We start from the raw sequence: 15,989 nt of genomic DNA on the forward strand, positions 1-15,989 counted from the left end.
CGCGCATACGCTTTCGTTCGCTCCTATTGAGCTACGTGCATGCCTTCTCCCGATTGTATCCCGGGGCGGCAACGCCACGTGGCTGGCACATGGCACGTGCCAAATATAACGAACGTGCTGAAGCAGCCGCTCGAGATACGGCCGTTGGCCGTTTATGGCCTAACGTGACCCCGAAGGCGACGATTAGACCTGTATATTTGTTTCTCTTTGTAGTATTTCCTGGAGAAATATTCTGCCGTTGAACCCGTGAATTCATCTGTTTTAATTATACCTTGTACTTTTTTCCTTGTATTCACAAAGATCATAATGTTTAATATTATGATCTTACAAAGATCATAATATTAAACATTATAATATTACAATCTTACAAAGTTTAATATAATGTTTAATATTATCTTGTTTAGATTTAGAAAGATATGTTTAAAAAAGCATAGGCAGAATATAGCATCTCTGAAATGAACTAATTTTCTATGTTACTTGCTTTAAAATAGACTCGAGAATCTATAAATAATAAATACAAATCTTTTTAAGATCTCATGCAAGATTCTCGTAATACGAATTATATCATTTGATAGAACTAGATTTGCAAGTCATTACAATTCGTGCATTAATTACCCCGAATATACAAATATCAATATATAGTTTATATTCAGGATATTTAGGTGCAATTCGTATTTTCAAGTATGTCATTAATTATAGATTCGAGACGGCATGGATAATAATTGTTCGTGCACAAAAATAAAACTTTGGGCTGTATTCTACGATCGCACAAAGCTGGTGACTTTAAAGTCACAAGCAGGGCACGTATATGTGCAAAGTTATCACGAGAAGACAATTGTTGATATAGGAATCACTCGTATAGTTTAAAATGTATAATTATACATAACATGATTTTATTACCATTTTTATAATCGTAAGGTACAATAAGAAGAACAATCCGCCGGGCAGCAATATGAGCCGACGTCGATGTGGCCGGTAATGGTCGACCGTGTCCCTCGTCGATAATCATCTTTACAGGTGTCGCAAATGCCAAACTTACGCAATCATCAGCGAGCGAGCGTGTATCTTCGTGTACAATATATACGTATATATATGCGTATGTGTTGCGGATGATCGTGTTGGGTCGAGGAAAACTCGTTGCTCGGGTGGCTGAGAAGACTATTAATAAATTAATTAACGTTCATATATAAACATACAGTCGTCTCGTAGAAACTACGAAGTACAATACAGTTTGGTAAATGTGTAGCATAAAGGCACTTTATTAACCGTCTTCTTCTGCTGTCATTTTTCATGCTTAATTTTCTCCCTCTCTTTCTCTCTCCCTCGCTCTCTTTCTTTCTCTCTCTTCTCTTTCTCTTCCTTTCTCGCGTTTTTGTATGTCGTGATGAACACAGTGTAATGAAGTATGATGGTGCGTATAGAAAAGGAAACAAAAAAGAGAAAGAGAAGAATCGTGATGATGGGAAACGTGATTCTCGGTACGATGTATCTTTAGAAACATTTGCGATGAACGATGCCAGGGCCAGATTCGTCGTACTCCTGTTTGGAAATCCACATCTGTTGGAAGGTGGACAGGGAAGCCAGGATGGAACCACCGATCCATACGGAATACTTCCTCTCGGGAGGAGCGATGATCTTGATCTTGATCGTCGAGGGTGCGAGGGCGGTGATTTCCTTCTGCATACGATCGGCGATACCGGGATACATAGTAGTACCACCGGAAAGGACGGTGTTAGCATAGAGATCTTTGCGGATATCGACGTCGCACTTCATGATAGAGTTGTAGACAGTCTCATGGATGCCACAGGATTCCATACCCAGGAAGGAAGGCTGGAAAAGAGCTTCAGGACAACGGAACCTCTCGTTACCAATGGTGATAACCTGACCATCGGGCAACTCGTAGCTCTTCTCGAGGGAGGTGCTGGCGGCAGCGGTGGCCATTTCCTGTTCGAAGTCCAGGGCGACGTAGCAGAGCTTCTCCTTGATGTCGCGAACGATTTCTCGCTCGGCCGTGGTGGTGAAGCTGTAGCCTCTCTCGGTGAGGATCTTCATGAGATAGTCGGTAAGATCGCGACCGGCCAAGTCCAGACGGAGGATGGCATGAGGAAGGGCGTAACCTTCGTAGATGGGTACGGTGTGGGAGACACCGTCACCAGAGTCCAGGACGATACCGGTGGTACGACCGGAGGCGTACAGGGAAAGGACAGCCTGGATGGCGACGTACATGGCCGGGCTGTTGAAGGTTTCGAACATGATCTGCGTCATCTTCTCGCGGTTAGCTTTCGGGTTGAGCGGCGCTTCGGTGAGCAGGACAGGATGTTCCTCCGGAGCGACACGCAATTCGTTGTAGAAGGTGTGATGCCAGATTTTCTCCATGTCATCCCAATTGGTAATAATACCGTGTTCTATAGGATATTTTAGGGTCAATATACCTCTTTTACTTTGCGCCTCGTCGCCGACGTAACTGTCTTTTTGACCCATACCGACCATCACGCCCTGTAAACGAACAAAAAATAATCTAAGCGTGTTTCTCTAAGTTTGAGTCGAAAGATATGTTAAAAAATACTGTTTCGTATATATGCTACATTACATAAAAAATTTGTAATATGAAATTGCTAAGTTAATATTCTAGATATCATGTCAATAGAGTTACAATATTTAGATTAAATAATTTTATCGTTTTAAATGATAGGTCAATGTTCGGACCAACCTGATGACGAGGGCGACCGACGATGCTAGGAAATACAGCGCGCGGCGCATCATCCCCTGCGAATCCGGCCTTGCACATACCGGATCCATTGTCCACGACTAGTGCCGCAACATCATCGTCGCACATCTTGGTCGGTTGTTACTGTTACTTTCTGCGAATACACACCGAAAGATGCAGAGAAATTTTGCGAGGCAAGTCGATATTATTAATTATGATAATAAAAGGTTGTAATTATTTCTCGATTAATTAACTCATTGACTTAATAATTACAACATATACGAGTTAATAGTTAAATTATAGATAGAGAAGCTAGTCTCATTCTACATTACTTTAAAAATATGAAAAATATTTGGAATAAATTCTGTAGAAATTCAGGATAGTAGTAGACTGCTAATAAACTTTATAACTATCGCGTTAAAATTCACTTATGCACATTCACTCAGGTATCACTTCACATCTCATACGATTACACAAACCGCACTCGGTTTTCGCACAGTTCTCCTTGAGGATTCTCGGAAAGTACTGCCCGATCGGTCCTGACGAAGCTTCCCATCAACCCTCCCGACACTCGAGAGCTCACTGAGCTTTAACTTAGCACCGTTTATTTGAATCACTACCGATCTCTATAGAATCTGGTACTAAAGATTCTCGCGATTTTAGCGAAGCGACGAAGACCGATCGGAAGAGATCCTCGGAGATGATGCGCGTGAACCAAGGGGGTCGACGTGATTCGCGACTGCTAGGAATAACGAAGCACGGCGATTTACCGTTTCGCTGATGTGAGAGTCGAGGGAGAGAGATCGGCGACAATCGCTTAGGGTCGCGTGTAACGTCGTGCAAGAGGCTGGCGAGAACGGCAAGTGGCGCGGTACCGGCTCAGTGGGGTCCCTTTATCCATATCGGTCGGCGGCCGAAAATAGCGATCCGCCCCTTACATGGAAATCGGCTGCCCGCGTTAACGTCGGCCCGAGAGCCCGCGCCGCCCATTAGAGTCAGCCTAGTCCTTAGTTCGCCCTAACGAGAAGAGCAGCGGTGGAGGGAGGGAGAAGAGGACGCCGGGCATCGCGGGCGACTACGACGACGACGCGGTGGTGGCAGACGGCCCCCGGATCCAAATAAGGACTCGTTACGCGACAGGGACGTCGGCTGTTATCGCGGGCCTAGCGAAGGGGTGAGGTTCTAAAGGAATAACAAAGGATAAGATTTGAAAGGACCAAAAATAAGCGAAATTCGACGAAAAGAATCATAAAAGATGGAACGTAACAAAGCGACTGTAGAAGCGACTACAAAGAGAGACCTAAGTGAAGATCTAAGCAAAACTTAAAGGATCTTGATCCAAAAAAGCGAAGGACCAACTTTGAGGATCAAGTCTCAAAAAATTGAAACTAAAGATATTTACTCTCGAAAGAATAAATTTCAGAAAGTCGAAATTCTTAAAGAATTAAATACGAAAGAATCCAGCTTTCAAAATAATTGGATTTCGAAGAAGTAAACTTCAAAAGATTAACTTTTACTATGATGAATTGAATCTTGAAGTAACGTCTTGCCCTGTATTTTTTAAGCACAAATTTATAATGCAAGGGATAAATTTTCTCCTTTAGAGTGGAGTAGTAGGTTTAATTAGTGATCTATTAATTACCTGAAAAATAAATACCTTCACCTTTAGTTGTCGTTCTTTGACAGCACAATAATTTATTACAATGGTCAAGATTGCGCTGCCAAGAATAATAACTCGCATTCTTGGCATGTATTATTAACATTGGCAGCGCTCTCATGGTTTATTGATATAATATGATATTCAAGTATATTAGCAGAAAATAATTGCTAGTGCAGTTAACGGACAAAACGACTAAGCGCAATTTGTTATAATTGGCAGGTGCACGGGGCGACTCACTTGCTCGAGCCATCGCAAAGATCCCCTCTTCTACCTTTTTGCATCTCCGGCAAAGCCGATGCTGATGTCGATTCGCATTGTAGAGTTTCAACCCCGAAAGGGCGCATCTTTTGTTGCTGAACACCTCTCACTCGTCATCGTTACATCCGACCGTGATAATCGCCAGGATAGCTTCGGCATGAGTGCGAAAAGGCGACCACCTCTTCATCAGCGAAAACACCGAAGGTGAATGTCATTCCATTTTTTCTTTACCTCGAGAGATCAGGAGTAAAATCCCTTAGGAGGATTTAGTTAGCTGGAAAAATCATGATTTCATATACTAAAAAAATTTAGAATCTTCTTATGTTTATCAATGAAATTTAACTGCATCCGTCATTAATTTGTTGAGATCTAAAGCATGAAAGAATTCATGTAATTGATGTAATTATAGAACAATCTATAGAACACAGGCAGCAATTAAAGCGCTTTCACACACATAATTATTTTCGATTTCTCATATGAGAATACGTAATACTATTGACTTATTTAACACGATATAGCCACCTTTCCCTAGCTGTATTTCTGACCCTATAATGAAATGTTTTATTATTATGTTATTTCTGTCGAAAAAATGTGTAACATCACAAAGTTGTATTTCGGATTTCAAGCATCTGGAATGCAGCCAGATGTTTGAGGCATTCTCGGCCATATTTTATGTAATCTCGATTGTGCTTTACGTTTTATGTAACATTGTCGTAATTGTGTGTTTGTTGATACGGGTAATGCACATCTATTTTTGTGCATATAAATCTTGCTATAGAATTACAAATAAGCTGAGAAATGAACTAAGAGAAATACATGGTTATATCAGCTAAATTTATCATCAAAGTTCTAATGTATCAATAAAAAGCAATGATAATTTTGATGCAATATGTACAGCACGTACTTATAGGCATATTTCCTAAATAGTTTTACACAAATCCTATAAAGTTTTTGTATTAATGTAATTTTATTTCGTTATTCAATGACTTTTTAAAACTTTAATAACATTTTTACAGAAAAAAAATATTCTTAATAATTATTAATTTTTAACATTTAAGCTTTTAATGTGTTTCTTCTTTTCATAGACTTCCAGATACAAATTATAGTTATAACAGCATTATATAAGTATGCATTTCCACATTTATCAAGTTTTATACACCACAAGTTTATAACTTCTACGGTAATAAAAACAGTAAATATTAAAAATGTATATTTATTTAGATCGGAAAATTAATAGATTATTCTTATTATTAAATTTTTGACATTAAGTGATTAATTTATTTAATAAATAGGCCGACACTGTTTTATGTGATTCTTTAAGAAGGAAAACTGTCCCACGAAAGATTCATTAATGTAAACTATTAATCCAATTAAGTACGCTGATCAGTATTTTTGTGCGAATATAAGGGTATTAGAGAATGAAAATTACGAATTGAACGGCTGTAAGAGAGAATATAAGATTGATTTATTCCATAGACGTAAACTTATATACAAAAGATGACGTATATGCTCGTATGATAATCGTTGGTAAAAGACTCGCCGCCACGGACCAATAGTAACGACAATAGTATTCGACTAACGGAGACCCAACTAGACGAAGCAATGCGGCAGTGAACGGTACATCTTAGGGAAAGGTGTAGCAATAATAACAATAATAGTAAATAGGATCGAGCGTAATTGCTTAGAAGCACTTGCGGTGGACGATGCCAGGGCCAGATTCGTCGTACTCCTGTTTGGAGATCCACATCTGCTGGAAAGTAGATAGGGAAGCCAGGATGGAACCACCGATCCATACAGAGTACTTCCTTTCGGGAGGAGCGATGATCTTGATCTTGATGGTCGAGGGCGCGAGAGCGGTGATTTCCTTCTGCATACGATCGGCGATACCGGGGTACATGGTGGTACCACCAGAGAGGACATTGTTGGCGTAGAGATCCTTACGGATATCAACGTCGCACTTCATGATGGAGTTGTAGACGGTCTCGTGGATACCGCAAGATTCCATACCCAAGAAGGAAGGTTGGAAGAGGGCCTCTGGTGTACGGAACCTCTCGTTACCGATGGTGATGACCTGACCATCAGGCAACTCGTAGCTCTTCTCGAGGGAGGTGCTGGCGGCAGCGGTGGCCATTTCCTGTTCGAAGTCCAGTGCGACGTAGCAGAGCTTCTCCTTGATGTCGCGAACGATTTCTCGCTCGGCCGTGGTGGTGAAGCTGTAGCCTCTCTCGGTGAGGATCTTCATGAGATAGTCAGTAAGATCGCGACCGGCCAAGTCCAGACGGAGGATGGCATGAGGAAGAGCGTAACCTTCGTAGATAGGTACGGTGTGGGAGACACCGTCACCGGAGTCCAGGACGATACCGGTGGTACGACCGGAAGCGTACAGGGAAAGGACGGCCTGGATGGCGACGTACATGGCCGGGCTGTTGAAGGTTTCGAACATGATCTGCGTCATCTTCTCGCGATTAGCTTTCGGGTTGAGGGGCGCTTCAGTAAGGAGGACAGGGTGTTCTTCCGGAGCGACACGCAATTCGTTGTAGAAGGTGTGATGCCAGATCTTCTCCATGTCATCCCAATTGGTGATGATACCGTGCTCGATCGGGTATTTCAGAGTCAGGATACCTCTTTTGCTCTGGGCCTCGTCACCCACGTAGCTGTCTTTCTGACCCATACCGACCATCACTCCCTGATGGCGAGGTCGACCGACGATCGAGGGAAAGACGGCGCGGGGAGCGTCGTCTCCGGCGAAACCGGCCTTGCACATGCCGGAGCCATTGTCTACGACCAGGGCAGCTACTTCGTCGTCACACATTGTTGTTTTTCTTCGATTTTAACGCTCTGTAAAGAAATTACAATGTCTCTCAGTCTATGATTATTTCTGTGTTGATTCTGTATGATAATTATTTATATTATCATTGTGTATAGTTTATTTTAATATTATAGATTACTCTTCCTTTCCTGTAAACATTTGCGTTGTATATCGCTGACGTATTCTTATTTGATAAAATAGTAATTAGAATTTTATTAAAAATAAGTTATAAATAATTTTTATAATTTAAAATATTATACAAGTATCATTACATTAGCAATAACAATATTAAGAAAAGCAAAATTAAGTAAAAACTTTAAATAATTTGTGTGAAAACGTATTTTTTTCTTTTTTAAATATTTTCTCATGAAAAAAGCCATATTAATTGTATGTATATATAATGATTAAAAGAATATTAATTAAGTTATTATGCTACAAGTTATTCTTTACGAATAAAATTTTTATATTATCGTAATATTTAAAATCAAGAATATAAATATTAAAAATTATTTAATATCTAATTACAATTTTATTTGCAGGTTTTTCAAGGCCTTGAGGAATGAAATTTGCATAATTTCTTACAAGCGGAACATCTTAATTATTTCAAAGTTTGGAGTTCAAACTTGAGAAGTAACAGAAGTTATTTGAAAAGAAATATTTCATACATCTGATGATAGCCGAGTGAATTTCGAATGTTCTCCGATAATGTTGGTTCCCGGTGAGCGTTGCGCGAAGCCAGAATTGACCTAGTTGCCTAAAGCGATAGGCAAAGCGGCCCCAGCGTCGCGACGCTATTTTCGCCCAGCGCATCGCTAACTTTAGACGTACGGCCGTCGGACGCTCCCTAATAAGTTCAAGCGACGATTATGGTGGCCGACGTTGCCGCTGCCGCCGTAGCCGACGACGACGACGGATAAAACATAACGTCTCGCCGCGAGGCAACGACGAGCATGCCAAAATTATGCCTGCCCGAAAAGGACCAACGCGATTGCACGGCCGAAGACCTCGACTATGCGACTATGAGTGCGACCACGAAGAGACGGCCGTTCGCCCCACGTTTGCGTGTATTCGAAACTTTTACGACCGGCACCGGTAACGTTAGTTTAACATTAACGCTAATCTGAACTCGTATCTCGCTGATTGTAATTCTAGAAAGAGCCCAAGAGAGACGGTCGAGCTATGTTTAAAGTTAACCGATGTTGAGGGAAACGATCTTTAGAGGAATGAGTAATTTTAGGAACCAACAGAGAAAATACGAGGGGTACGATCCGTAGGAGAGTCCTTTTATGGTCATCGAAAGATCCGTGAACTTAATATACGTGATTCATAATTTTGCTAGTTTGTTAAACGTTTCTTAGCCCAAGTAAATGAAATATTAAGATGTTTTAATGTTTTAATTTTTTAAAATAATTTTTGCGTGTTTATAACTTATATCGTACTCTCAATTCTTTTTTGTAAGGATTTCTGTTATGATACTTGAAAACGATATTAAATTGCAAACTTGAATCTTTAAAAACATTTATAAATTATATATATATATATTTTTTTTTACATTTTATTAGCTAATTTTAATCTTTGTACTCAAATTTTCTTATTTATGAAACTTTGCAAAGATAATTAGATTTCTTAAACGTTAATTACACTAAAATAATCTATCTCAAAAAGATATTCTGTTGATTTATATTTTGAATATTATTTAACATTATCGAAATCGAGATGTAAATATTATAGTTAAGTAAAAAAATTCATCTTATAGGTACTTTTAATTCTAAGATATTTTCATTCAGACATTATCTAACAAGTAGGTAATGTTTAAATGTGTTATTTAAAATGTTACAATCAGAAATTAAAATCAATTTGTTGAGAATAGGACGACTCATCTTCTGCCTGTTATTGAAAGGAAAGATAGACATACAAACGAATTCAAACGGATACGAGCGGCTTGACGGTACGCCAAGAATCAATCTCAATGGATAACAGCAAACGCTGCGAACTTGAACTTCTTCCAAGGATTCAGCAATAAGTCAAAGAACTTTTAGGCAAGTAGCATATTAAATAAAAAATAATTAATTAGGATCTCTATGATTTTTTGATCGTGCATAAAAATTTCTAATATTTTTAAACATTTTCAAATTTAATTTATAAATCTAACTTATCGATTACAATTAAAAGGAAATAATGAATAAAGAAAATTAAAGAGATATAATGAAAAATATGAAAATATGAATAACTTGTAAATTTAATTTAAATAATTCTGTTAACTAACTGGATCTTTCAGTTGAATCTATCTTGCGAATTCAAAATTAAATAATATCTCAGACAGAGACCTTGTTTATAATTTTTAATTGAAAATAATTAAAAATACAAGCAAAATTTTTCTCTATTTTAGATATTATTAAATTTAGACGATTCTAATAGTGTAGATGATTGTAGTATAGAATGCTGAAGCATTCAACAAATTTAACTTGAAAATTTCTTATTAAACATAAAATAATAGCGAAGTTGTTACTCTGCATTGCTGGTTATCTCGAATAATCCTAGTGGTACAGCAGCTTATCACTTTTGTTCGCTAGTCACTATAACACGCGGATGTCTTGATAAGGTGTCGCGGGAACAGGCAGAAAACGATCGTGGGTTTTCCAAGGAGGGAAAGATTTGTATCCGGCGGTGAAAGCGGAAATTCGTGATACTATGTCTACGTACCGTGCACGGGACAGAGGTGGAGCGGCGTCTGTGCCTCGGCGGCGTCGCGACGTCGATTATATGCTCTCGTCTGGACGCCCCCGCATTTTCGTGGGATGGTGCTTGCCCGACAGGCACGAAAAAGGCATCGCCTCGCGAGGCGTCGCGACGCCCGCCGAACTAGGCGGCCGCAGCCCCTAAGCGGACCAAGGAATATGGTTTATCGCTTTGGAAATACCACGCGACGCGTTCCTGCGTTGAATCGAGATGCCAATCACTTCGACGCGAATTAATCCGACAGTCAATTTTCCTTCCTATCAATATACGTCGTTTAACGTTTATTAGTTAAAGTTAACTGAGATTTAAGAGTTAATTTCGCATAAAGTAGTACTCGCATTCTTTCTCTCTTTATATATCTCTCTCTCTCTTTCTGGATAAAATATCGCCTGTAAAAATATTTTCGAATGCCCTGATTTGGGCGTCCAGACTACTTTATTTTATAAATATAAGAAATCTTGCAGAATATTCTTTGACAAACTCGCAATATATATGTATATGCTGATCTTTGATTTTCGATACTATACATTTTACATAAAAAGAGTTATTATATAAAGTTTATATTCTTTGATCTTAATTATTTTTCATTTGTAAATCTAGTTTAAAAGTGTAATCACATAGAATTATCGCGGAATTATCGTTTCTTTGTCTAAATAAATATATCGATTGTACATCAACGAATAAAAAATAGAAAAGATCGAGAAAGCTCTAATAGAAGCAAGAATCATGTTCCTGCGGATATTATAAGTTAGCAAAAGTATTTTGAGATTATGCGATGCGACCGAAATAAACTTCTTCGCGAGAGCTTTTATCGCGGAGATTCTCGTCCCTAAATATCAATGGAACGAAAACGCCTATGAAAGGCTTCTAGAGCCGATAGCTAACTCGTGGTAGTCGAAAACGGATGTTCGTATGTTTCTTCTTCTTCTTCGGACTAGAGTTCCTATGAACTTTACTTCGGGGAAATAACCGCGACGACTAGCAAACCCGTCAACTGGAAGCGATATGCAAAAATTCTCACTACTAGAATTTTGTCAAGGGAGACAGAGAGAGAAATAATTAAAAAATGATAAATTTATTTAGGACGATCTTGCATTAGGCCAAGGTTACTCATCGCGACTACGTATACGTGTAACGATAACAGTTTATTTTAAAATTACGCAGGCTACTACTTCGCCGCGATCGAAGACAAATTTGGACGTAAGAATGATGTGAGAAAACTATCATAACTATACTAAAATGCTCAGCTGCAAATTTATTTACTCAGCGATTGTTTAATAATACTTGAGACTGTTTGTGAAGTGTATCAGCAAATTTCTCTTTTCTCTCAACGTTTATATAATTGATTGAAAGAATAAGGAAGAAGTTGAAGACTTTATATACTCTTGATGGAAGAGTTTTGTTTATATATATTTATATCCTTTTATTATTTTCGATATAAATGTTTATAAATATGCTCTTACGTGAAACGTTAAGAATTCGTATTATTATATAGCGACATATTTTACAGATAAAAAGAACAACTTAAACAGACGAGGAGGGTTTAAGGAAGGGATCAAAAGACAGTGCTGCGCTAAAAGGGTACCGCAGAAATAAGTCAGGCATAAAGTTTACATAAGGTAATGTAAAAGTTCATATAACAGAAATGATAGTGGTGTGATATAATGTGTATTTGAATTGACCTTGACATTGTATAACAATATATAGTAACATAATGTATAATATTTACAAAATAAATTAAAGTATAGAAGTACATCGGTAGATGTTGTATTTAGTTGCTTTGGTTAGCAGACTAGACATAATTAATATGTAATACGTATTAAGAGAGGATCGATTTCTCAAACGATGGTGAGAACGCTCGCGTGACAGTAATAGAGCATAGCCTTCTCGAAGTAGTCTCGAAACTCGTTGCCAAGCGTAATCTGTCGAGATCCCTGCATGTCCTTACGTCTGCCCAGAATGTCCCTTTCGTGAGTCGAAAGATGCACTTGGTAGAGCCCATCCATATGTACAAAGATCATTTCCAACGCTCAACAACGTCCAGGCTACTACGAGAGAGGTCCTGTGACGAGAGACAATCTCGCCGACCGCTACCTCGACCATGATGATGACGTTAAGTGAGCAATGATACTGTCGAGCGCAGTTTTATAAAAGGCTGCGACGACAAGGATGATCAGCCAGACTGTCGTTGTTTGCGCAACGACGAGCGAGACTGCGACAATGATTCGATGAGATCCAATGAGGACTGAGAGTCGATGATAATGCTCTGATGATGTTTTCTCATAGCAGCTTGATTGCTCGGGCCAGAACTGCATGCTATTTGTGTGTTCTTCCCGAGATACGATGATGTTCTTTCGAATATTACGCTGTTGCGTTGATCGTGTAATGACTCGTTTAGAAGCATTTGCGGTGGACAATGCCAGGGCCAGATTCGTCGTATTCTTGTTTGGAGATCCACATCTGTTGGAAGGTGGACAGAGAAGCTAAGATAGAACCACCGATCCATACGGAGTACTTCCTCTCGGGGGGAGCGATGATCTTGATCTTGATGGTCGAGGGCGCGAGAGCGGTGATTTCTTTCTGCATACGATCAGCGATACCGGGGTACATGGTGGTACCACCAGAGAGGACATTGTTGGCGTAGAGATCCTTACGGATATCAACGTCGCATTTCATGATGGAATTGTAGACGGTCTCGTGGATACCGCAAGATTCCATACCCAAGAAGGAAGGCTGGAAGAGGGCCTCTGGTGTACGGAACCTTTCATTACCAATGGTGATGACCTGACCATCAGGCAACTCGTAGCTCTTCTCGAGGGAGGTGCTGGCGGCAGCGGTGGCCATTTCCTGTTCGAAGTCCAGGGCGACGTAGCAGAGCTTCTCCTTGATGTCGCGAACGATTTCTCGCTCGGCCGTGGTGGTGAAGCTGTAGCCTCTCTCGGTGAGGATCTTCATGAGATAGTCAGTAAGATCGCGACCGGCCAAGTCCAGACGGAGGATGGCATGAGGAAGAGCGTAACCTTCGTAGATGGGTACGGTGTGGGAGACACCGTCACCGGAGTCCAGGACGATACCGGTGGTACGACCGGAGGCGTACAGGGAAAGGACAGCCTGGATGGCGACGTACATGGCCGGGCTGTTGAAGGTTTCGAACATGATCTGCGTCATCTTCTCGCGATTAGCTTTCGGGTTGAGGGGCGCTTCAGTAAGGAGGACAGGGTGTTCTTCCGGAGCGACACGCAATTCGTTGTAGAAGGTGTGATGCCAGATCTTCTCCATGTCATCCCAATTGGTGATAATACCGTGCTCGATCGGGTATTTCAGAGTCAGGATACCTCTTTTGCTCTGGGCCTCGTCACCCACGTAGCTGTCTTTTTGACCCATACCGACCATCACTCCCTGATGGCGAGGTCGGCCGACGATCGAGGGGAAGACGGCGCGAGGAGCGTCGTCTCCGGCGAAACCGGCCTTGCACATGCCGGAGCCATTATCTACGACGAGGGCTGCTACTTCGTCATCACACATTTTGCTGCTGGTTTAGTTTCTCTGTAAAAAGAATTCGTTTAATTAGATTAGACTTGAGTACGTCGATTTGTGTAAATTGGTTTTTTTATGATCGTCCTGAATGTATAGGATTTTTGTATATAATTCCTCTTTTTTTGTTTAATTGTATCTTATGTATCTATTTACAGTTTTACATAATCGCATTTAATCACGTTCAAAAATATCTGTAGAAAATATAAGCAGACGTCTAATTATATCTCGTTTTGAAGTAGCTCAGTCAATTCTTAAATTAACTGTATTTTAGTTTTCAGGAATAACACAAAATTTTGTTGAAAGATAATTTCGATAAAGTGATAATTTCTTCTATTTAAAATATGAAAATAATAAAGATTTTTTTAATTTTTCTGTAATTTTGTAAAAATACTTTCTGAAGGACTTTAAATTATTTTTATTACAAAATAAGGATAATTTAAAACGTTGATTAAAATAATGTTATTTTTCAGATTTATTGTAATTAAATGATCAATTTCTGATTATTTACTCAAGAAAATAATTTGTATTAACCAGTACTACAATGTTTAAATAATTGGTCACTACATACTGTTTTCCTAATATAACATACAGAATTCTCTTTGCAAGAATTTTCCTATTCTGTAATGACACAACGTTGTTGTAGTCAATGTTTCACTTTAAAATTAATCGAATTTCGATCGTATTGCAAAATTGAACTCGCCCTTTGATTTATACACTGACACGTTTTCTCTTTTTAGAATCTCTTGCCAGCACTTCTAACTTCTGCAACCGCGCGTAAACTTTCAACCGATCGGACACAGAGAGGAACGTCTCGCGGATCTATTACTAACCGTGAGGGTGAGTTGTGAATCGACGGGCGGCTGAGGAGCGGCTGAGGCTCGAGGGCGTCGCGACGCCAGATATAACGTCCGCGGCGCGATACGCGACGCTACCGAAGATGGGCACGCGAGACGCCTCGAGGGCTGGCCAGCGATGCTGCCCACGCCTTATGCCACGCGGGTGGTGGTATACGGACCAGGAAGCCCGGATGGCGCACGAGAGACGCCTTTGGGCGAGAACGGCGGCGACGCCGTTCGTGCGCCGCGACGCATCGCTCCTCGTCATCGCCGTCATTGTCGTTCTTCTCTCCCTCCTTCCTCCTCTTTCTTCCTTCGTCTTTATCTTCTTCTTGTACGCGTTCTCTTGAAAATCCCCGCGGAACGGCCGGCATCTCCTAATCTGGACATTAACGCGGGTTGCCGACACCGTCATTGCAGTTATCTGCTCTTCGTCTGCCTCAGCTCATCGAGAGATAGTCTATTTTAAGTCTTGTAATAGATTTTTAATTGAATATTCTAAGGAATAATCAAGTTTATAGTTGCGAATGTTCACGATTTTTTTAAAAGGATTTAAAACATAACGCAAGAGTTTTTCTGATTGCAATCAAACAGTCATCAGTGTGTGGGCATCAGATATTTTTAAATTACCTAGTTTGTGAAGAAGATTCTTGAAAACACTGTAAAATTAACATTATGTTAAAAATTAATTAATTATATTATTAATTAAAAGTGACGTTAAAAATCTTAATTTAACTTTGTCTTAAATTAACTTTGTTATAAATATTCTCAGACTAACCAGTAAAAAAATCTAAAAGAATTCACATGTTAACATTATTTATAAAAGAGCTTATATTTTAAATTTTATGCAATTTTTAATATTTCTGATTCTTACAACCTCCTTAATGTTTAGAAAAAAAAGTATTAAATAATTAATATTTATTGTACAATACAGTGCACATAATCTTTAGCTTAACCTATTCTTTTTAGCTCGTCGTTTTCTTCTTCTTTGGCTTTGGCTTCTCGTGGTCATTCTCGTTGCCGAAGATGCTTTTGGCATACGTTGGAAATCCCCGACGCCTCGTGGCGCTCCTGAAAATACCCACTCATGGCCAAATCAGGATATTAACGCGAGACGATATTACGTACTCCTTAGAAGACAAAATACTCAAAGAATCTATTACGAAGGAAACGGAAACACTCGATCGTCGTTACTCGTTCGTGTTGCGAGCTCCTAGATTTCTTTTTGGTTCTTATCGCATTCTTTCCCGTTGATCTATAAAGCGTTTGAACATCATAGTCATCTCACCACCCACATGTCCGTGACTGTGCCCTTTGGTATTTGGACAAATTGCCAATTGGCAATTTAATTTAATCGTGCATATAATGAAACATTACATACGTCTCTCATATAATAATTCATTGTTATGGCAAGAAAAAGTAAAATAGAAGAAATAGAGCTTA

The 15,989-nt window shown here is 39.6% G+C and overlaps 3 protein-coding genes and 2 pseudogenes across 3 annotated transcripts; 1 reads left to right on the forward strand and 4 right to left on the reverse strand.

The window, feature by feature from the left end:
* Positions 1-871: 871 nt before the first annotated feature.
* Positions 872-3,631, reverse strand: LOC139820128 (actin, muscle). The gene is made up of 3 exons (XM_071790143.1): positions 3,478-3,631; positions 2,711-2,861; positions 872-2,496 (listed from the first exon to the last, which is right to left on the reverse strand). Exons 2-3 carry the CDS (start codon positions 2,834-2,836, stop codon positions 1,492-1,494), a joined length of 1,131 nt encoding a protein of 376 aa, XP_071646244.1. The 5' UTR covers positions 2,837-2,861; positions 3,478-3,631; the 3' UTR covers positions 872-1,491.
* On the forward strand, positions 2,761-12,195 carry LOC139820134 (uncharacterized; annotated as a pseudogene).
* On the reverse strand, positions 3,708-5,932 carry LOC139820133 (uncharacterized; annotated as a pseudogene).
* On the reverse strand, positions 6,069-10,264 carry LOC139820129 (actin-5, muscle-specific). The gene is made up of 2 exons (XM_071790144.1): positions 10,138-10,264; positions 6,069-7,463 (listed from the first exon to the last, which is right to left on the reverse strand). Exon 2 carries the CDS (start codon positions 7,435-7,437, stop codon positions 6,307-6,309), a length of 1,131 nt encoding a protein of 376 aa, XP_071646245.1. The 5' UTR covers positions 7,438-7,463; positions 10,138-10,264; the 3' UTR covers positions 6,069-6,306.
* On the reverse strand, positions 11,823-14,681 carry LOC139820127 (actin-5, muscle-specific). Its single transcript, XM_071790142.1, has 2 exons — positions 14,541-14,681; positions 11,823-13,719 (listed from the first exon to the last, which is right to left on the reverse strand). Exon 2 carries the CDS (start codon positions 13,696-13,698, stop codon positions 12,568-12,570), a length of 1,131 nt encoding a protein of 376 aa, XP_071646243.1. The 5' UTR covers positions 13,699-13,719; positions 14,541-14,681; the 3' UTR covers positions 11,823-12,567.
* Positions 14,682-15,989: the final 1,308 nt, after the last annotated feature.

Source organism: Temnothorax longispinosus, chromosome 10 (assembly GCF_030848805.1).
Source record: "Temnothorax longispinosus isolate EJ_2023e chromosome 10, Tlon_JGU_v1, whole genome shotgun sequence".
Lineage (NCBI taxonomy): Eukaryota > Metazoa > Arthropoda > Insecta > Hymenoptera > Formicidae > Temnothorax > Temnothorax longispinosus.

Excerpts from the sequence above, each read along its gene's own strand:
- LOC139820128 (XM_071790143.1), bottom strand. The coding sequence starts at position 2,836 with ATGTGCGACGATGATGTTGCGGCACTAGTCGTGGACAATGGATCCGGT. Across the intron at positions 2,497-2,710 it reads TCGGTCGCCCTCGTCATCAG|GGCGTGATGGTCGGTATGGG; the intron begins GTTGGTCCGAAC and ends GTTCGTTTACAG.
- LOC139820129 (XM_071790144.1), bottom strand. The coding sequence starts at position 7,437 with ATGTGTGACGACGAAGTAGCTGCCCTGGTCGTAGACAATGGCTCCGGC.
- LOC139820127 (XM_071790142.1), bottom strand. The coding sequence starts at position 13,698 with ATGTGTGATGACGAAGTAGCAGCCCTCGTCGTAGATAATGGCTCCGGC.